This window comes from Passer montanus, unplaced genomic scaffold (assembly GCF_014805655.1).
Source record: "Passer montanus isolate IOZ18808 unplaced genomic scaffold, ASM1480565v1 scaffold21, whole genome shotgun sequence".
In the NCBI taxonomy this organism is placed as follows: domain Eukaryota; kingdom Metazoa; phylum Chordata; class Aves; order Passeriformes; family Passeridae; genus Passer; species Passer montanus.
In genome coordinates this window covers 5,793,440-5,812,284 of record NW_024366703.1, presented here as the reverse complement: position 1 = coordinate 5,812,284, position 18,845 = coordinate 5,793,440, and the positions used below count along the sequence as shown (strand labels likewise).

At 59.3% G+C, this 18,845-nt stretch overlaps 3 protein-coding genes across 5 annotated transcripts; 1 reads left to right on the top strand and 2 right to left on the bottom strand.

Annotated features, from left to right (window-relative positions):
• Positions 1–1,635: 1,635 nt before the first annotated feature.
• Positions 1,636–13,293, bottom strand: RRP12 (ribosomal RNA processing 12 homolog). 2 transcript variants are annotated; one of them, XM_039709285.1, is made up of 34 exons: positions 12,845–13,293; positions 11,737–11,966; positions 11,575–11,658; positions 11,271–11,347; positions 10,990–11,095; positions 10,706–10,822; positions 10,455–10,593; positions 10,018–10,145; positions 9,633–9,731; positions 9,456–9,547; positions 9,267–9,378; positions 9,007–9,104; positions 8,761–8,875; positions 8,352–8,494; positions 8,044–8,165; positions 7,860–7,924; positions 7,588–7,750; positions 7,349–7,503; positions 6,920–6,987; positions 6,639–6,732; positions 6,277–6,435; positions 6,072–6,152; positions 5,887–5,992; positions 5,637–5,744; positions 5,386–5,543; positions 4,967–5,058; positions 4,717–4,875; positions 4,367–4,539; positions 4,114–4,230; positions 3,930–3,979; positions 3,567–3,645; positions 2,645–2,712; positions 2,164–2,246; positions 1,636–1,970 (listed from the first exon to the last, which is right to left on the bottom strand). In XM_039709285.1, the coding sequence occupies exons 1-34, from the start codon at positions 12,981–12,983 to the stop codon at positions 1,868–1,870; spliced, it is 3,882 nt and encodes a 1,293-aa protein (XP_039565219.1). In that variant the 5' UTR covers positions 12,984–13,293; the 3' UTR covers positions 1,636–1,867. The 2 variants fall into 2 exon arrangements, with proteins under 2 accessions (XP_039565219.1, XP_039565220.1); XM_039709286.1 differs by lacking the exon at positions 11,575–11,658.
• A 117-nt stretch (positions 13,294–13,410) lies between these two features.
• PGAM1 (phosphoglycerate mutase 1) lies at positions 13,411–16,031 on the top strand. The gene is made up of 4 exons (XM_039709301.1): positions 13,411–13,620; positions 13,983–14,257; positions 14,767–14,947; positions 15,040–16,031. Exons 1-4 carry the CDS (start codon positions 13,479–13,481, stop codon positions 15,207–15,209), a joined length of 768 nt encoding a protein of 255 aa, XP_039565235.1. The 5' UTR covers positions 13,411–13,478; the 3' UTR covers positions 15,210–16,031.
• Positions 16,032–16,580: 549 nt separating this feature from the next.
• On the bottom strand, positions 16,581–18,826 carry EXOSC1 (exosome component 1). Of its 2 annotated transcripts, XM_039709302.1 has the most exons (8): positions 18,694–18,825; positions 18,401–18,516; positions 18,186–18,260; positions 17,519–17,607; positions 17,292–17,325; positions 17,125–17,175; positions 16,962–17,046; positions 16,581–16,817 (listed from the first exon to the last, which is right to left on the bottom strand). In XM_039709302.1, exons 1-8 carry the CDS (start codon positions 18,722–18,724, stop codon positions 16,711–16,713), a joined length of 588 nt encoding a protein of 195 aa, XP_039565236.1. In that variant the 5' UTR covers positions 18,725–18,825; the 3' UTR covers positions 16,581–16,710. The 2 variants fall into 2 exon arrangements, with proteins under 2 accessions (XP_039565236.1, XP_039565237.1); XM_039709303.1 differs by having other exon boundaries at positions 16,588–16,817; positions 16,962–17,171; positions 18,694–18,826.
• Positions 18,827–18,845: the final 19 nt, after the last annotated feature.

Below are 18,845 nucleotides of genomic sequence, written 5' to 3'. Positions count from 1 at the left end.
GCTGCTGGTGGGGAGCAGACTTGACTCGCAGCCAGCCTTCTCAGGCAGGATGACATCTCCTCACCGAGGGTTTCCATTGCATTACATGATTAATTAGCTGATTAACAAGATGTTGTTGCAGTAGAATCCGTTCTCTGGACTCCGGCTCAGGTGAACACCATCCTCTGTGCTAATAAAACTCTCCTGTTCCATGCAGGCATGTACTAATTAAAGCAACAACATGCAAATGAAGAACAATAGAATGAGTAAGCTGGAGCTCCCAAATAAATTAGCTACAGCCTTCTCCAGGCCCTGTCTCCAAGGAGAGAAGGGAAAGCAGGAAGACAGAGAGCTCTGCTGGGTGTAGAGCCTCAGGTTACAGGTGTTGGTGTCTCAGAAGGTGACTGCTGCCTGTCTCCCCCTGTCCTGCTCTGGGGGCCCACCAGCAGGCCCATGCTGCAGGCAGCAGAGGAAGATGCTGTAGTTCCTGGTCACAAGGTGCTGCTGGAGAAGCCTGCTCCTGCAGGCCAGGCTGTGAGCTGCCTTCTGGCAGGACAAGCAGCAGCACCTCAACTTGGCCCTGGGGCTCAGGGGTCCCCCTGAGAGCCCTGGGTGGGACAGCACACAGGGAACAGCATTCCTGGCAAGGCAGGATCAGTGACAGTACAGGAGCTCCTCCTCCATCCCAGGCTTTTAAAAGGATCTTGGGGAAAAAAAACAAACCCAAGCATAAGAAAGCCACAAAACTGGATTTGCAGCCTCCAGAAAGAAGCCTGCAGTAAGAAGCTGAACAAGCACAATCCCTTTAGCTTATTACAGAACTGAGAAGTGTTGCAATTGCAGCATGTAAGCTGCCACAATAGGAAATTACAAAGAGCTGAAGGCTTTTTAATATGAAAGAGGAAGGGAAAGCCAGCTACATTCACCAACATGTGTTCTTTGCAGTGTGAGCCAAGGGACCTGCACCCACTACCCTCAGCCCTGCTCTCTTCAGCACACTTGGGCCAAACACCATCTTTTGCACTCAGTGTAGAAGTAGCTGGGCAAAACCTGATGCTCAGGCCAGTGTGACAGGGCTGAGCAGCTAAAAAGGTTCAGGATTACTCATGCTGCTCAGGTCCAGCTGGCAGGAAGTGGCCAGAGCAAAGGGCTTCTCTCAGCTCTCAAAGAGAAATGGCAAGGCACAGAGGTTTGCTGTAGCAGTTTTCCAGCCAGTTTGAAGAAATTTGCAGTGAACTGTTCCTGCCCTGCCATTAGGCATGGCTGATATGGGGAAAGTGTCCAGTGGTCAAATGGCAGTCACTTTCTGTATGGCACAGATCCCCTGGCCACGGTTTTGGGCAGAAGAGTCTGCCAAGGAATTTGGCAAAGAAAGCTGGTTGTAAGGACTTCAGCCTCTCTGGCGTTGTTCTAGGACAGCTCCACATCTCAGCCCCACTGCACATGTGCCCCACTGCTGCTCCTGGCAGCCTCCAGGCAAGCCCAGTGTGGGAGAGAGAGCTCTGGCCCCAGGTCCAGAGTGATGCTGGTGTGAGCCCTGCAGGATGCAGCCCTGCAGGACGCAGCCCTGCAGCAGCAGAAGGACCCGCTGCACATGGACAGAAGTTACAGCACAGTTATGTAAGATCTGCAGGGAAGGAGAGGAGGAATCTGGGCTGGGTAAGAACAGAGGATATTTATCAATACAGAGAATTCTTTACATATTACTTGCTCTCACACACGCACACCCATGCCTGTACCAGGCACAGAAGGGCCATTAGTCCATAATACATCCAAGTGGCGTCCCAGGGAGTCTCCAACAAACGGAGTCACCTTCAAGAGGACCCCGAGCTGCTCCACTCGGAGGGTGCTGTGTCCTTGGTAGGGCAGGTGGAACACAGGAGGGTCCTCAGGAGCGCTGGGACTTCAGACGGTTCCTGCGGCCGGCCTTGGCCCCGCGCTGCGCTCCCTTCATCAGGCCCTTGAACTGGCCCTGCATTTTGGCCCGCTTCCTGCAGGGAGCAAGGAGCAGGAAGCTGGTTTGGTGCAGGCACTGGGCACTCCTAACACATGGGGATGCTGCTCCAGACTCCGCAAGAAGTGGCACAGCAGATGACAGGGAGCTCCCAAACCCACCAAAAAAACCCTAACAAAACGCAGGATCAAACCCATTCCCACCCCTGTGCCCTTCCTGGTTAGCCTCACCTTCTGTTGAGTTTAGCTCTGTTCAGGGGGATGTAGGCATAGGGGTCGAGTTTGCCCTTCTTCTTCACGTCACCTTTACCTTTCTGTGGGAGACAGCAACATGAGAGATGATGCAGCACCAGGGAAGATGCATGTGTCCCCTTCCAGTGCAACCCTGAGACCTGGCTATCCCAAAGACTGTGCTGCAGTGGGATGCCAGCTGAGCACACTGCCCTGGGAGGCTGATTTCCCACCAACATGTTGCTACAGACACCTGCTTTGAGCAGTGAGCAGGAACTGTCCATGGCAAGGACAGGACAGGAACCTTGAAATAGGCTGGCAGTGTTCAGAGATACTGAGTGTTTGGCAACTCCTCCTGGAGCAGAGATCCCCTCCAACCTTGGTGCTACAGGACCAGACTCCCAACAAAAATGATGCTTCCTGCCCCAGCAAAGTCCAAGCATCCCCACAGACAAACCCTGCAACCCCATGGGTCCCTCACCTTGGATCTATACTCTGCACCAAAGGCTGGCTCCTTGTTCAGCGGCCGATGGATCCCAGAGCCTCCAGCTGGAAAAGAGAATGTGTGTTGGAAAAGGGTCTTGGGCCTCCCACTGCCCAGTTCTAGGCTGTGGAAGCTGTTCCTGGTTTTGTCTCCAGCTCTTGGTGTCAGGATAGCAGAGGGGTAGCCACAAGCAAAATCTCAGGAGACATGTGTAGAGAACTGTCTGAAATTAATGAAGGCAAATGCTCCTGGAGAGAAATAACCCCAGTCACCAGTTCAGAATGAGGGCCAGCCTGGGGAAATCAGCTCTGCAGAGAAGGACCTGGGGACCCTGGTACAAACAAGTTGTTCATGAGCCAGCAGTACCCTTGAGACCAAGAATGGTGTCCTGGGGTGCATTAGGAAAAGCATTCTGCCCCGCTAACTCAGCCCTAGTGAGGATACACCTGGAATGGTGTGTCCAGTTCTGGGCTCCCTGGTATAAGTGACACATGGAGCTCATGGAGCTGGTCCAGTGAAGGATTAAGGGACTGGAGCATCTCTCTTATGAGGAAAGGCTGAGAGCTGGGCCTGTTCAGACCAGAAAAGAGGCACCTAAAAGGGGATCTCATCAGTGTCTGTAAGTATCTGAAGGGAGGGTGTGAGAGGATAGCACCAGGCTCTGCTCGCTGCTGTTGGGCAATAGGACAGAGGCAATGGCAGAAACTGATGCACAGGAAGTTCCACCTGAACATGAGAACTTCTGTGCTGTGTGGGTGACTGTGCACTGGAACAGACTGCCTAGAGAGGCATTCTGGAGTCTCCCACAATGGAGATACTCAGGAACCATCTGCATGCAATCATGTGCCATGTGCTCTGGGATGACACACGGTTCTGGCCCTCAGGGGAGCCCCAGACTGGGCACACGCAGAGGACTTACCTCTGTACTGAGAACATGTTCCAGCCTCAGCTTCCTCATCGTCTGGCTCCTCTCTGAACCGACGCTTCTGACTTTTCTTCTGCAGAAAAAGACAGCAGGAACCTTGCAGCTGGCTTGGCCCTACAGTTCTGCCCTCCCATCGACCCCCAACTCCCTGCTTCCTCCCATGGGCACCAAGAGACTTTCCAGACAGCACATCCCCATCCCAGACAACTTCCTGCACCCCTCCAAGCAGCTGGCAATTGCCTGGTGTCCCCACTGGTCCCTTGGGCAGAGCTGCAGCTGCCATGGCACAGGCAGTGAGTGGTTTGGCAAGGATGAGATCCCCCAGCATCTCCTCAGGACCTCGAGCCCCATACTCACACTGCGGAGCCCCACATCTTGCAGCACATCTGCCATCTCCTCATCTGCTCCTGTGGTACAGGATAAGAGGGTCAGTGTGTGATGAGGGCATGGGAGAGCATCCCCCCAAGACCCCACGTGCAGGTGGCAGGATGAAAACCATTCAGAGCAAGTCTAGAGTGGCCCCTGTCAGTCCAAGCAGTACCTTTGGCTTCATCATCATCCACCTCCTCTTCCTCTTCATGGATGATCAGGCGTCCATCCTCAGACATCTGGAAATCATGGCTCACTCCTCTGGACCTCTTGGGGCCTGGCTTGGTGGCTGCTCAGAGAGAAATGGGTCAGGGCCTGGAGAAGGATCCAATTCTGGGGGCAGCAACCCCCAGGGCCCCTGTGCATTGCAGCAGCCCCTGCCCCATCTGTCCCACCCCAGCCCCATCTGAAGCCCCACTCCTTACCCAGCACCCGCTGGGACACATTGGGGTCCAGGAAGTTGAGGGGCTCATCATCTTCCCCTTCCTTCAGCCATGCCTGGCCCTTCTGCCGTGCTTGCTTCCTCCACTCCTTGCTCCGATGCCGTTCCTCCTCTTCCTCCTCCTCATCCTCTGAGTCAGCCAGGATCTCCTCCATACTGGTCAAAAGGTGGAGAGGATGATGGAAAATGGATTAAGCCCAGGGATGCACCCTGCCCCACAATGAAGAGCAGCCCTGGAGATGTCTCCAGCACTTCTAGAAGCACCAGCTGAGCAGATGCAGTGCCAAGCCCCCTGTGGGGGCTGCTCTTTCTCCAGCCTGAGCCCATCTTCACCTGTCTCCTCTGGGCTGTGGTGGTGGTGCCTCCTCCTCATCCATATCCGCAGCTGCCTTCTTCAGGGCACGCTGCTTGCGGCTCCGGGATTCCGCCTTGCGGATGTTCACCAGCACCTTATGGTACTCGGCTGGCAGCAGCCCCTTCACCAGCTCAAAGCTGAGGAAACACACAGAGAGCAGTCAGCACCCACTTCTCCTGCACTGCTTCCCAGAGAGCCCCCTCACCAGCCCAGGAGACCCTGGCTTACCCGAACTTGCGGATGAACTTGATGAAGAGGTTTCGCAGCTTCATACGGAAGTGGCGTCTCATGTCATCCGAAAGGTTCCCCACAGCCTCCAGCTGTCAGGACAGAGATCCTCAACACCAAAGCATGCCTGCCTTGGGGACCCAGCCTCCCAACCTTTATCTGCATGGCCACCTTCTTCACTCTGCTGCCATCTCTCCACGCCTGCCCCAGGTAAGGCCATGGGGAGGTGTCCATGCTTGGCAGTGCTAGCTCACGGGGCTTTTCTGGCACGTCTATGCCAGGATACAGGAGAGGAGCCTCCTCACTGCCATCTCAGCCACTGAGATCAAGGTTGTTTTCTTGGCTCCCAGGCAGAGTGAGCTGGAGATGCTCCTGTCTGCCCCACCACCCTCCTCAAGGCACCCCGTGCATGATCTCACCATCATCTGGACATGCTTGCCCAGGAGCTTGGTGTCCACCAGCAGCAGTGTGACCTTCAGGAATCCCAGGGCTGCCTTGACCACATCCCGAGTGCGGGAGGCCAGCAACAGGCAGATGTTCTGCAGGAGCTGCTCCACCACACTGAACTCCAGGTGATCTGCAACCATGGTGGGACTCAGCCACAGAGGGCTTCCTCCTAGCACCCACCGCCCCAAAGGGCTCTGCCTCGTCCCCCCAGCCCCCTGCTCACCTTTGAACTCGAAGAACAGGCGTGTCAGTGCCAGCACGGTGCAGCTGATCATGGTGACTGAGCCAGTGAGCCCCACGTAGATCAGGAGCAGGAACCGCTGCATAGCCTCTGCAAAAGGGGGATGAGTCAGGGCCCAACTGCTCGGTGTCCAGCAGCATCCCTGGGCCATTTCAGCAGAATCCTTGGCATGGGTCTGACCTCCCTAGGGCCAGAGCGGCCATGGGGCTGAGCAAGCACAACAGAAGTTCACCTTCAGGGCTGGGTCCAAAGCGGATGAAAGCATGGCCCATCTCCACGAGCAGCATGAAGGCGTTCTTGCGGGCCCCCACTGACACCTCCTTGGTGCACAGGATGACCTGGAGAACCAAGGCATGTCACCACTGCTGCCACTACCACAGCCAGAACCAGCCAGCTCTTCACAGGGACCATGCTCACCTCTGGGACCAGGGCAGTGACAAAAGGCTCGTGCTCTGCAGATAGCTGCTTCACAATGTGGAACAGGCATTTCAGCCGTGGCTGGGGAAACAAACAGACCAGCACTGGTACACCCAGGGACACACACCTGGTCACCCCTGCCACCCACCCCATCCCTTCCCTTCCAGCAGTGGCTGATCACCACCACAGGAGCCCCTGTTCTCACCCTCTTGGCCGGGGATGCTGCGCTCTTGAGCGAGTCCAGCAGCGCTGTCTGCAGGTCCTGGAGGTGGGAGCGGACGAAGGCCTGGCAGGGAGCGTGGGGAGCAGCACACACCTCCTCCAGCACACGATATGCCTTCTTCTGCATGCTGCGCTCTTTGCTCTGCAGGGACAGCCAACATGCTCCCACTGTCAAGGCAGCCCCTCACCATGGTGTCTGAAGGGACACCAGCACCTCACACCACCCAGCAGAGACCCATCCCCTATGGCAGCCGCTCAGCCCCTAGCGTGTGGGTCCAAGCTGGCAGCAAGCAGAAGGTGCCCCACTGCAGCCCCAGCACCTCTCAGGGCTGAGGACCAGCTCACCTGGAGGGACGGCTGGATAGTACGGTACAAGGAGTCCAGGGACTGCTCATCAGCATAGGGTGCCATTGCCACTATCAGGTCTAGCATGGAGAGTCTGCAGCAGAAAAAGACACACAGCTGCAGCTGTTAACTGTGGCATCACATCCTCACCAAGCTGGAACACCAGCTGCGAGTCACATCAAGTGCACAATGGTGGCAAAGCCCACACAGGATAATGACCTAGTGCTGCTCACCAGTAGCACGCCAGGAGTTTTACCCACCAGCATCAGCTCCCAGGTTACCTGGCAAACTCGGAGCTCTCAGGACTGGTCAGCTTTGCACTGGCTTTCTCCAGAAATCCGCACACCATCTGCAGGGCAGGCACAGAGAGCAGGATCAGAACTGATTGAATTGAGTGCTTTTACAAGAGTTTACAATCCACCTGGCAAATAACTTGCTAAAGGACTTTGTAGACACCAGAAGCACCAGTGAGTCAAAAAAGACCTGGACAAATTCACAAAGGGCTTGTGCATGATGGGTGAACGAATCCCAGAACGTGGGCTGGAGAGGTCTCCTTGCCCACGAAGGCAGGAAGGGCTGCTCTCTAACTGAAGCCTTTCTTCCTGTCCTCTTCAATCAGGCCTGCACCAAAGCCCCATCAGACTGAGTCTGGCTGGGAGAGACTGGCCTGAGCGAGGACAGCTTGTCCCAGTGCCCCACAGGCCCCTCACCTGAGGATCTGTGATGGTCAGGTAAGCACGGACAGTGTCCAGCACAGAGCGCCGCTGCGCACTTGTGCCCCCATCCTCCTCAGGCTGGCTGTACACGTTGAACAGGATGGGCAGGAAATTTTTGGCAAAGCGACCCACTTCTGCTCGCTCCGCATCTAGGGAAAGGATGACAAGGGGCTACAGATCAGCATTTCCCCTCCCACAGGTGGCAGGAACCCACAAGGACTGTTTGCCCCAACCTGTCTCGCAGCCTTTGTGGATGAGGGTGCGCAAGGCCTGGCACACCGTGGGGCGCAGATCTGGGCGCTCGCTGATGGCCATGCCCAGGGTGCGGGCCAGCCCCTTGAAGGCCCCCAGCACATCTGTGGCATGGGTGCAGAAGCCAGGAAGCAGAGTCCAGACCTAGAAGGCAAAGGAAAAAATGGCAGGCCACAGTTTTTGCCCAAGTCACTGCTCCCCAGCCTGGTACCAGGGGTACACTACGGCAAGGCTCCCAGGCACTGCTTGTTACCTGCCACTGCAGCGTGTCATAGATCTTGGCCTCCACACTCTTGCCAGCCTGGGTAAACTCCAGGGCTGTAGAAGAGAAAGAGATAAGTGGAGCAGAAGATGTTGCAAAGCCTCGCTCCACTCCAGGGCAGAGAAGGGAGATCCCACCCTGGACTGCTGAGCCCCTAACACGCTGCTCTCCTCACCTCTGTTTTTCAGGGCAGCTGCCAAAGGCAAGAAGTAACTGGTGAAGAAGGCAAGCCGGGCACCCTGCACGTTGTCCCGCAGCACCGGCAGGAGCCAGCTGCGGGGGAAATCCAGCGTCTCCCTGGGGAGCAAAGGCATGGGTCAGGAGGGTGTGGGGCACTGCCAGCATCAGCCCCTGGGCACAGGGCACCTTTACCCAGCCCCAGAGCTGGGCACAGGTAGGCTTAGCAGCCATACCTGCAGCACTGCATGGGGACTGAGCAGAAACATAACAGCTGCAAAGCTGCTATCCCATGGCTGTACTCACTCCTTGCCATTGATCTCCAGGGGCACAGCTTCCAGCAGCACCTCGGGACCCATGGTGCTCACAGCAGCCCCCACTGCCTGGTCCACTTCAGCAGTGTAGGGAAAGTGTGGGGAGAGACGCAGGTCACACAAGGACTGGAGACACTGCGGGAACAGGGCAGCACAGTCAGAGAAGAGCCATGTGCACAGGTCTGGCAAATATCACTCTGCCTGCCCAGGGATGCCAGCTGCCCTGCACACCCCTGTGCCCAATGTCCCAGAGCTGTGCATGCTCTGGCCACACACGGACAACAGAGCAGGGCAAACAGCATGGCCCTGCTCCAGCTGGAGGGGGCAACACAGCCCGGACAGCAGCACAGCCACCCCACCAGCCTCTATGGATGAATCTGTGCCCTTTTAGCCTGGCTCACCTTCCTCATGATGGGATGGCACTGCTTCCCACATGTCTCAAAGAAGATCTCCAACACTCGCAGAACTTCATTCCATGCTGCATGGAAACGGTATGTCAGCCCTTCCTCCACTGATCTGGGGAGAAGAAGGAAGATGGTCACACTGACAGTATTCAGGGTACCCACCAGGCCTGCTAGACCCCACTGAGGACTGGGCAGAGCTGAACCAGACCCATGGGCAGCCCCTCCCACATCGCTGCTCCTCACCTGAACATCTTGCACAGGCAGGCAGCAGGGGCTGGGGCAGATGCGGACACAGTGCCCACATCCTCCATGTGGGGAGCAATGCACTCACTCAGGATGGTCTGCAAGGGCAAACAGGAAAAATGGGACAGCTGTTGGACCACAGAACACCCAGTCTCACATGCAGAGGGGCATGCCACTCACTGGCAAGCCCCAAGCCCCATGGCAGAGCCCCCCACAAGGCCCAGGGTATCCAAGCAGGGAGAGGTGTCTGAGTGTGGTACCTCCAGGGTCTGTGCTGCTGCTGACACCACCTGGGAGTGTGGGGAGAGGAAGCAGTTCATGGCAGCAGAGAAGAGCCGGGGCAGGTGAGCCCAGCACAGGTCCTTCTGCAACCTGGAGAGGAAAGAAAAGCCAGATCAGAGAACAAGCAGCCACCTCTCCCCTCACCCAGCCACGGCCCCCATCTGCACCTGCCCAGGTTGATGTGTGCCCGCTCCATGGTGGACAGCCAGGTCAGCAGGGGCTGCAGGTCACTCGTGCTGGGCACGTAGTCGTAGAGAGCCTGCAGAAGCAGAAGGGTGGGTAGGTGGGTGGGTGCTGTGCAACTGCCAGCTCTGTCCCTCCCCACACTGGTGCCCCAGACTCACAGTGACGATCTGGGCGTTGAGCTCGGCTGGCAGGCAGGCCACGCTGGCCTGGGCGCTGAAGAGGCTGTGGAAAGCTTGCATGGCACACGCTGTCACCAGCTGCAAAGGACATGGTGTCAGGAGAGAGGGCTCTGCTTTGAACCCACTGTCCCCCTATCCCAAAGCAGGCTCTGCCCCGGAAAACCCAGCACTACTGCAGCTATGCTGCATCTGCACAGCCTCCCTCTTCCACAGCAGTAAGGCCAGAAAGCTGTCCTGGGCTCTTTTCCATTTGCATCTGCATTTCCAGGCTCCCAAGCGACAGCTGAGAGAATCTGATCCCTTTCAGAGTGTAGCCCATGGGGAAAGGGTCTGCCCTTGTCATCCCTGGAGCAGGAACACTCACCACATGGCTGAGGGTCATGACTCGGAGCAAGGTCTCACAGCAGGTCTTCACCACAGCTGCAGGGAAGCAGGGCAGCACGTCCCGCAGCAGGGCAAGGACATGCAGGGTGGTGGTGGCCTCCTTGGCACCTACAGGAGCAGAGCAACCTCTGAGCCTGTGGGACACCACAGCAAAGCCCTGCCCAAGGCAGAGCCCCAGGACAGCAGTGGGGCTGACCCACAGAACCAGGGTGAACACTCCCCTGACTTCTGGGAACAGGAAAGCACTGGAATGGCTGAGAAGGCTTCAAAACACCATAGGTGCCCCAAAGATATCTCATACCCTCCCCAGCAATCTGGCATGCTGCAATCAACCCTCTTCCCTCCACATCCTTATTCTCCCACAGTGGCAGAGTCCCCCACATGCAGCTACAGACCCCATGCTCCAGTGCCCCACACCTCCAGCTTTTTCAATCTCCTGCACGCAGAACTTGGCGGTGGAGGGTGCTGCAGGGTGATGCTCAGGGGCTGCATCACCAAACATGAACTCGCTGCCCCTCAGGACAGAGCACACGCCATACTGCGCTGCCTTCCGCACCTGGGGGGAGAGGAACCCAGGTGAGCAGAAACTACAGACCCGGGGGTACAGCCATCCCCAGAAACAAACCCCAAAAACGGCATCATCTCCTGCCACAAGAATGGGCTCTCACCTTGGGCTTGGTATGAACACAGAAGCTCAACAAGCCATGATAGACCTGCAGGGTGACAGGGTAGCTCCAGGCTGCCAAGTCTTGTTTCCGTAGCAGTGTGGCCAGGCAAGAGAGGACCTATGACAGGGGAGCAGCAGGGTCGTTAGCATCACCCCACAGAGACATCTTCCTTTCACTGCAGGGGCCTCAGGCCGAGCACCCAGCACCAGCCTACAGCAGCAGCCTTGACCCCAGCACTCAGCAGACCCAGAGCTGACAAGGCTGGCTGCCTCTTGGCTACTCACCCATCGCAGGGCAGAGGTGGAGCTGCTGCAGGCCTGTGAGGACACAATACTCATGAAGGCTTTTGAGGCATCTGAGAACTTTTTAATAAGAACAGGGCTCGGGACCCTGCCAGGAGAAGGGGACATATCAGTAGGGTGAGGAGCAGACAGCTGGTAGCTGTCACATAGGGGACTGCATCAGCAGCTCACCCCAGCTGGATTTCTTCCCCAGCCTGGGGAGGGAGGACAGCACCAATCCCTTTTCCATGACAGCTGTCTCTGCTTCTCTGCCAGTCACTCACCGCTTTAGGACAAGGTTAAGCAGGTAGGCAACAGCAGACAGCGACTCAGGGGACTCCACTGCCTCCAGCGTGGTCATCTGGGAACAGAAGGTGGCTAAGTGATGGGGTGCAGGGGGACACACCAGGCCAGCCTTCCCCAACCCCTGGGGAGGCGGAAATGAAACCAGGAGCAGCCCAACAGCATCTCTGCTGAACAAAGCCACTCAGGCTACAAACACAGCACCTTTGTCCATCCCTCCCCAGAGCCCACCCACGCTGCCAGCAGCGGCTCCCCTCCCGCCCCTTCCACACAAGCAGCACTCACCAGTGCAGCAAAGTATTCCGTCTCGCTCTCCGTGCCCCCCCGGGAGCGGATCACCTCCGTCACCGCCGCCAGCACGGCACAGATCTGTCAGCAGCCAGCACAGCAGCTCAGCACCTCAGCCTCGCAGCCAGGGCCCACCCCCTAGCCCAGCCCTGCCCGTACCTCTTTGTGAGCGGCAGAGCTGGATTCCCAGAAGCGCTGCACCTTGCTGAAGGTGACGTTAGTGCAGTCGCTCAGGCCGCTCAGGAAGGTGCCACAGGACCTGTCGCTGGCAGCCCTGGCAGCACCATCCGCAGGGAGCTGGGCGCTGCCGCCCGCCCGCTGCAGCCGCGGGGAGCCCGACTGCAGCTCGTTGTGCAGCTTCACCGCGTCCACCGTCAGGTTACTCTTCTCTGCGGGGGGGAGACGTGGCACAGCTGAGAAGTCACACTGCTCCACCGTGCACCCCAAATCCCCCGAGCTCCCCTCCCCTCCCAGCCAAACTCATATCCAGCATGGGGAATACAGGTGCTGCTTCGCCCCAATGGGCAAAAGCACATCAGTAACTGCAAAGAGCTCTCATTCCGTGCAAAGAAACCAGAGCACAGTCCAGTCATCTCTGATGGAAGAGAGCATCATGTCCCCACAAACGTGTGCCGGTGAGCCACGGCTTTAACACTAAGGTGCTTCTTGTACCCTGCCCTGTTTATCTTCTTCCACCTGAAACCCTAGCAACCAGACAGCCAGGAGAGATGCTGCATGTCCCTCTGAGTCCCAGACATCAGCCCGCAGCCAGCATCTGCATGAGATGCTGAGATGAGATTTCCTTGGCCAGACATCTGCATGAGATGCATGAGAAATATTTCCCTGGCCAGGAGCAGCCGGTGTTCTCGCAGTGCCTGGCACACTTTGGTTTACCTTCCCCATCATGTGGCCGGCTGCATATTAGTTTGTCACGTTCCTCATCACACCAGACACCACAGCAGCACTTAGAGGTACGGCCGTGGGCTTTGGGGAGCCTCGCAGGGCGACAGGCACTGCGGCACGCGGTGCCCCATGCCGCCTCTGAGGCCCGGTGTCACTACGAGGTTAACTCCTGACGCCGTGGCCTCGGCTGTACTCCCAGGTTTGCTGCCTCTACCTACCCTGGAACTGCCAGCGGCTCCGCTCTCACTGCTGCCCCAGCCCCAGCTCCCGGAGGACGCCAAGGTTCGCCCCACAGCCCTCAGCGGCCCCGCACCCCTCCGGGAACAGCCGGCACATGTCAGGAGCCGCCTGCCCCCGCCCTTACCCGCCGGCCGGCTGCAGAAGCGGCTGCGGGCAGCCAGACGATGCTGGCGGGTCTCGGGGTTGGAGTCGCTGCTGTGGCCCTTCCGCCAGCGCTTCAGCTTGGCCGCGGCTCCCGAGCGGAGCCTCCCGCTCCGCGCCATGCTGGCCCCGGCTCCACGTGCGGCCGCGCCCACAGCCCGCTTCCGCTTCCGGCGCCAGCCGCCATCGTCAGTGAGGGCAGCAGTGAGGGCAGCCGCCAGGGCAGGCCGCGTCCCGGCCCAGCGGGGTCGGGGAAGCTCAGCGGGGCCGTGCCTACCGGGGCTGAGATGGGAGACCCGAGGGGCCCGGGGGCAGCCACCGGCAAGAGCCCGCAGACATCCCCGTGCCCCGGGAGAGCGCTCAGACCAAGCCCGTAGCCACGAGCGGCGAGTGCGTGTTACGTGTTACCGCGTGGCGTGACGCCACGGTGACGCCACGCCCTGAAGGTCGCACCGCCCTTCGCGGCCGCGCCATGTGGTACGTGCGCCTCCGCCTGGCGCGCGCTTGGCGCATGCGCGTCCCGCTGCGGCGGGCGGCGCGCGGGGCGGGGCGGGGCCGGGCGGGGGCGTTAGTCGCGCGCGGCAGCGGCGTGAGGAGCAGCGCGCCCCGGTCCCGCCATGGCCGCCGCCTACCGGCTCGTCCTCGTCCGCCACGGCGAGAGCGCCTGGAACCTCGAGAACCGCTTCAGCGGCTGGTACGACGCCGACCTCAGCCCCGCCGGGCAGCAGGAGGCGCGGCGCGGCGGCGAGGCCCTGCGAGGTACCGGTGGAGCGGGGAGGGGGGGCCGGCCTAGAGGGGGGTCGCGGGGGACGGGGGGAAAGGGATGCGGCCTGGTGCGGCCCCGGCGAGCCTAACGGGTGCTGGTCTGGGGCTCTCCGGGGCTGGGCGAGGGCCTCCAGGGCCCGGTCGGGGGTTCCGCGCTGCTCAGAGAGTCCGAGGTACCGCGGCGGGCTGGTTCTCCGGTACCGGTCGCGTCCTGGCCGCCGCCGCTTTCGGTAAAGACGAGGACGCGACCGCTACCGGTGCGGTGAGGCCGCCGCCCTTGGCCTTTCACCGGTTGCATAAGGCCGGGCACTCACCTTCCCGGTCTTTCTCCGCCCCCCCTTCCCCGTATTTTCTAGATGCCGGCTATGAGTTCGACATCTGCTTCACCTCGGTACAGAAACGGGCGATCCGTACTCTCTGGACCGTCCTGGATGCCATTGATCAGATGTGGTTACCCGTTATCCGGACCTGGCGCCTAAACGAGAGGCACTACGGGGCTCTCACGGGTTTGAACAAGGCTGAGACAGCAGCGAAGCATGGCGAGGCACAGGTCAAGATCTGGAGGCGCTCCTATGACATCCCTCCGCCTCCCATGCAGTCTGACCACCCCTTCTACAGCACTATTGCAAAGGTAAGACCCATAGCTCTTTGACTGTCTTGCTAGGAGTCTCTTAAAAGTCATCTGCAGGGTGGCCTGGCTGCCTGTGTAAGGTCTCCTGTGTCTCTGTTGCGTTATCTGGGGCTGTTGTGCATGGTGCTGGTAGACTTTAGGCTGAGTTTATCCTGCTTTCTCCCTGTGGAGTTGCTGGGCCTTGTACAGGCAGATCCAAAGAAGAGGGCACAATTTCTCTATTAATCATTAGTGCCATTACCCATTCATGGATGTTTGATCTGGTTTCTTTGCCCGGACAGGCAATGTCTGACTTCTCCCAGGAGGGCTCATGGCCCTGACTCATTGGCTCAGGAGTGGCTCATTGCAGCCCCAAACCTCAAAGTCAATTTCTTGCTTCCAAGCCTGCTTTGCTTACATATAGTGGGTCCTCAGGTAGAGAATCTGGGGGAGAGACAAAATCTTGCCACCATATTCCCACACTGGATGGGGGGCACTGGGCTGCTGTGTGAGCGTGGCTGTTGTCCCAGGATCGCCGCTATGCCGACCTGACAGAGGACCAGCTGCCAACGTGCGAGAGCTTGAAGGACACCATTGCCCGGGCTCTGCCCTTCTGGAACGAGGAAATCGTCCCACAGATCAAAGAGGGCAAACGAGTCCTTATTGCAGCTCACGGCAATAGCCTGCGTGGGATTGTCAAGCACCTGGAAGGTAGGTCACCCCTGCAGGGGCGTCCCAGGGACCCTCCCTCCCAGCTGCCACTGTGGCAAGGTCCGAGAGTGACGGCGCTGCTGTGTTTGCAGGCATGTCAGAAGAGGCCATCATGGAGCTGAACCTGCCCACTGGCATCCCCATTGTCTACGAGCTGGACAAGAACCTGAAACCTGTCAAGCCCATGCAGTTCCTGGGGGATGAGGAGACCGTGCGCAAGGCCATGGAGGCCGTTGCTGCTCAGGGCAAGGCCAAGAAGTGAGGGCAGGCAGCAGAGCAGCACACAGTAGAGCCCCCTGCCATCCCCCACCCCTCTGTTCACACCCCCACAGTTGTAGGAACCCGGAGCTGTGGAGCTGGAGGCGCTCCCCACGGTTAGGCCCATTCCCTCAGCAGGCTCCCCTCTGCAGATAGCCTGGGGGCTCAGGGTAAGGGCTGGACATAGGTCTGGTGTGAAGGGGAGCCCTGTCTCTGCCAGGCAGCAACCCCACACCTGTCCACGCCGTGATCCCAACCCTCAGACCCTGTCTGCAGAGGGACAGGCCGAGCAATCCCCTGCCATGCCAGGCTCCTCCTTTGCTTTGCATCCCTGGCAGCTCTCGTCACCCGTTTACTGTAGTTTTGTCACTTGATTTAGTCCTCCTGGGAGCAGTGAGGCAAGTGCAGTGCCGGCAGTGACCAAGGTGGGTACCCCACCCCTCGTGGGTGCGTGGCACAGTGACTGGGATGCCACTGGAAGGGTTGTGTTTTGGTGCATGTGGCACGGCGCCCCAGGGTGGTACTCACGACTCTGGGCCCAGCTCTGCCAGCCCCTGCTTTAACTACTGCCTTCAGACAAGGGTGAGGGAGGGAGCCTGTTGCCTGGAGGTCTGTGTCTGCAACTTGCTTCCCCCAGCTGATGCCCATCCTCGTCCTGCTGGTGAAGCAGGTGCTGTTGTGTCCCATCCCTCACGTGTGTGTAGGTGGCCTGTCGCTGTGGCCTGCCCCTGCCGGTGTCTGAGCCTGGGCTTGCACGGGGTCAGTGTAACTGTCCAACCATAGCAGCCGTCTCGTTCCAGTTCAATAAAGGAGTAATGCGCAATAAGGAGGTGTGCACGTGTCTCTGGGCCCTGTGGGCTCCTGCTGCCAGCGTGTGCACGTGCAGCACTCACTGCTGGGCACAGACGTGAGCGTGCAGAAGCTGTGCCAGGCTCAAGGAGCAAAGCTCAGCTCTGCAATCTCTGCCAAGAGGTGATACCCTGCCATGCTCTGGTTTTTGGGCTCTGTGTGTGCCACACCCTTGTCCCAAAGGGCAGGGCATGTACGTGTGGCCTGAAGAGATATATCCCCAGGCTGTTCTCAGCCACAGCCCACGCTGGTGTGCTGAGACAAGCTCTGCTCCAGGCTTGACTCCTGTGTGGGGAAACCAACCCGGTGAGGCGAGGGCCCAGCACAGCCAAAACCCGGGGCTCTGTGCTGTTGGCATCACTGCAGCAAAGTCACTCCATCACCCCTTCACCAGCAGTGAAAGTGTGCTTCCTTCTGCCCCGGGTGTGGTAGAAGCTGCTCCCTCACCTGCTGTGCTGCAGGAGCCAGACCAGAGTGCTGTAGATAGCCCTGGCTCCCCCACTGACTGTAAAGAATAAAGCAGGAAGCTCTCAAAAAACATTTTATTATCCAAAAGCAGCAAACCTGTCCTGCCAGTGGAGGCCTGGCTGAACATGTGAAGGAGGTGGGGGCCCAGGGGCTGCTGTGGCTCCACAGCCCCCTGCCCCCCTGAGGTGTTAGGTCTGCAGGAACTGGGGCTGCACCCGGGCCACCTTCCGGAACTCCTTGGTGTGTGTGCGTGGGCACTGCATCTCGCACCAGCTGATGGGCACCATCTGCACCCCTGGGGACACAGGATGTCAGGCTGCTCCTTCCCAAGCTTGCATGCCTCCGTGTGGAGAGGGAGGCAGCTGCAGCAGCTGCCCCTAAGGCAGGGATGAGCACTGCTTCAGCCCAGAGCCCGTCTCTGTCCCTGTCCTGCCCCTACCTGCCTCACTGCGTGCCACCACCACGCCCAGCTCGTTCTCTGCTGTGCTCAGCAGGTAGTTGGACTGCGCGTCCCCCAGGGAGATCTGGTTGGACAGGGGTTAAGGGAAAGCCTTCCACACGGGAGCTGGAGCCAAGCCACTGTCCCCGAGGGGGAAGGATACAACTTTGGCCAGGACGATGTCACTGGGGCGGAAGCTCTTGTACACTTCTACCTGCACAGGAGAGAGCAGGCAGTGCCACACAGTGCTGTCAGTGGGGGGACAGGGCCCCACGAGCACAAACAGGGGGGCAACGGGTGTAGAACAGTTACTGGCAGTGGCTCACTGACCTTATCCTTCTCCGTGGCTCGGATATCTTCTCTCCTGAAAAAGGAGATGGAGGGATCTGAGTGCCAATGAGCAAAGACGGCTCAACAGCCTGAGGCAGAAGCTGTCCCAGCCTCGCTGGGTGCTCACCAGGAGCTGCTGGACAGCAGCCCAGTGCTCAGGGCAGCCAGCTGCACTGCCCACAGCTGCCTTCCTCCCCTGAAGGGTGGGGTCCTAACCTTTTCCCTACCGTATGGTGCCTCGGAAGGTGGATTTCAGCGGCGTGGAGCCAACATAGAGGATGTGGACCTTGGCAAAGCGAGAGTTAATGCTGCAGACCTGCACGTAGGAAAAGGGAACTCAGTGGCCCGGGCAGGGAAAGGGCAGGGAGCAGGCAGGGCTGCATGGGGAGCTCAGGTCTCACTTGGCCTCCTCCCCCCTGTGACCAAGCAATGGTGGGACACCTGGCAGCAAGCCAGGTGGGGAAGATGATACTTGTGCAATTTGAGGCACCAGAATAAGGCTGAGACCTTCAGTGATCCCAGTCCCTGTCCCACCACCAGGAACATAAGGAAACTAATCCCTGGTCTGTGTCATTCTTTCTACAAGCTGCTTGAGGCACTGACCTGCACGTTCCCTGCCCCAGAAAGAGTTATGGAAGGAGAACAAAGAAAATCCTCCCCTCAAGCCCACCTTAGTCTCAGGACAGGTGTCCCTCATGCCAATATCCACTTTCTTTGTGAGTGAGAGACTCAAGGCAGCCCGTGGGCTGCCCCTGCCCTGGTGGGAGTTGTACAGAGGGGACTAAGAAGCTCAGGGACTCCTCAGCCCACCCCATCCGTGTGCAGGAACAAAGCTCAGCATGAGACAGGGTCGAGGCCCATGCAGTTTGTCAATGCAGCGCTCCAGCGCCCCACCTTGCATGTCACCACAGCCCCCACGTTGGGCAGCAGCTGGGACTCGCTGTCTCTCACCACCGACACCACGGGCAGCTGCAGGGCAAGACGCGAGGGTCAGCACGGGGCACAGCTCGTGCAGAGGCTCACCAGCCGAGCCCCATGGCGGTGCGATTCCCCGCGCAGCCCGGCTGTGCAGCCCTGGCGAGGAGCAGCCGTGCCGCGGCCGCGCTCACCTCGCTGTCCTCATTCTTTCTCTCCAGACAGCCCGCCAGCGAGGAGAAGATGAAGCCATGACGAGTGTAGGTGCCGCTGCCAGCCGTGGCCTGCTCCGTGCTGCACAGCCGCTCGCCTGCGACACAGGGGCTCAGCCGGGACCCGGCACAGCGCTCGCTCCTGCGGCCCAGTGCGCGGCATCCCGGGACAAGCCCCTCACTGCCTCCACCCTACTCCTCTCCTAGGCCACCGCGCTCCCTCCCCGGGCAGCCCCAGCCCCAGCCGGAGGAGCCCCGGGCCACATCGCACTCACCAGGGACGCAGTACCGTGCGGGAGGCGCCATGCCCGCTGCCGACAGGGCATCCCCAGAAAGCCCTCACCCTATTGGCTCCAGACGTCAATGCTGCGCTGTAAGCGTCGCGGCTATTGGTTCTCGCGTCCCGGACGTGAGGCGTGCTGGGAGC

Coding starts and splice junctions, on each gene's coding strand:
- RRP12 (XM_039709285.1), bottom strand. CDS start 12,983: ATGGCGCGGAGCGGGAGGCTCCGCTCGGGAGCCGCGGCCAAGCTGAAG. Junction 9,105..9,266: donor CAGCAGCACAGACCCTGGAG/GTACCACACTCA, acceptor TTGCCCTTGCAG/ACCATCCTGAGTGAGTGCAT. Junction 3,980..4,113: donor GGATGATGATGAAGCCAAAG/GTACTGCTTGGA, acceptor CCTGTACCACAG/GAGCAGATGAGGAGATGGCA.
- PGAM1 (XM_039709301.1), top strand. CDS start 13,479: ATGGCCGCCGCCTACCGGCTCGTCCTCGTCCGCCACGGCGAGAGCGCC. Junction 13,621..13,982: donor CGGCGGCGAGGCCCTGCGAG/GTACCGGTGGAG, acceptor CGTATTTTCTAG/ATGCCGGCTATGAGTTCGAC. Junction 14,948..15,039: donor GATTGTCAAGCACCTGGAAG/GTAGGTCACCCC, acceptor CTGTGTTTGCAG/GCATGTCAGAAGAGGCCATC.
- EXOSC1 (XM_039709302.1), bottom strand. CDS start 18,724: ATGGCGCCTCCCGCACGGTACTGCGTCCCTG. Junction 18,261..18,400: donor GAAAGAATGAGGACAGCGAG/GTGAGCGCGGCC, acceptor CTTGCCCTGCAG/CTGCCCGTGGTGTCGGTGGT. Junction 16,818..16,961: donor GGTGGCACGCAGTGAGGCAG/GTAGGGGCAGGA, acceptor CTGTGTCCCCAG/GGGTGCAGATGGTGCCCATC.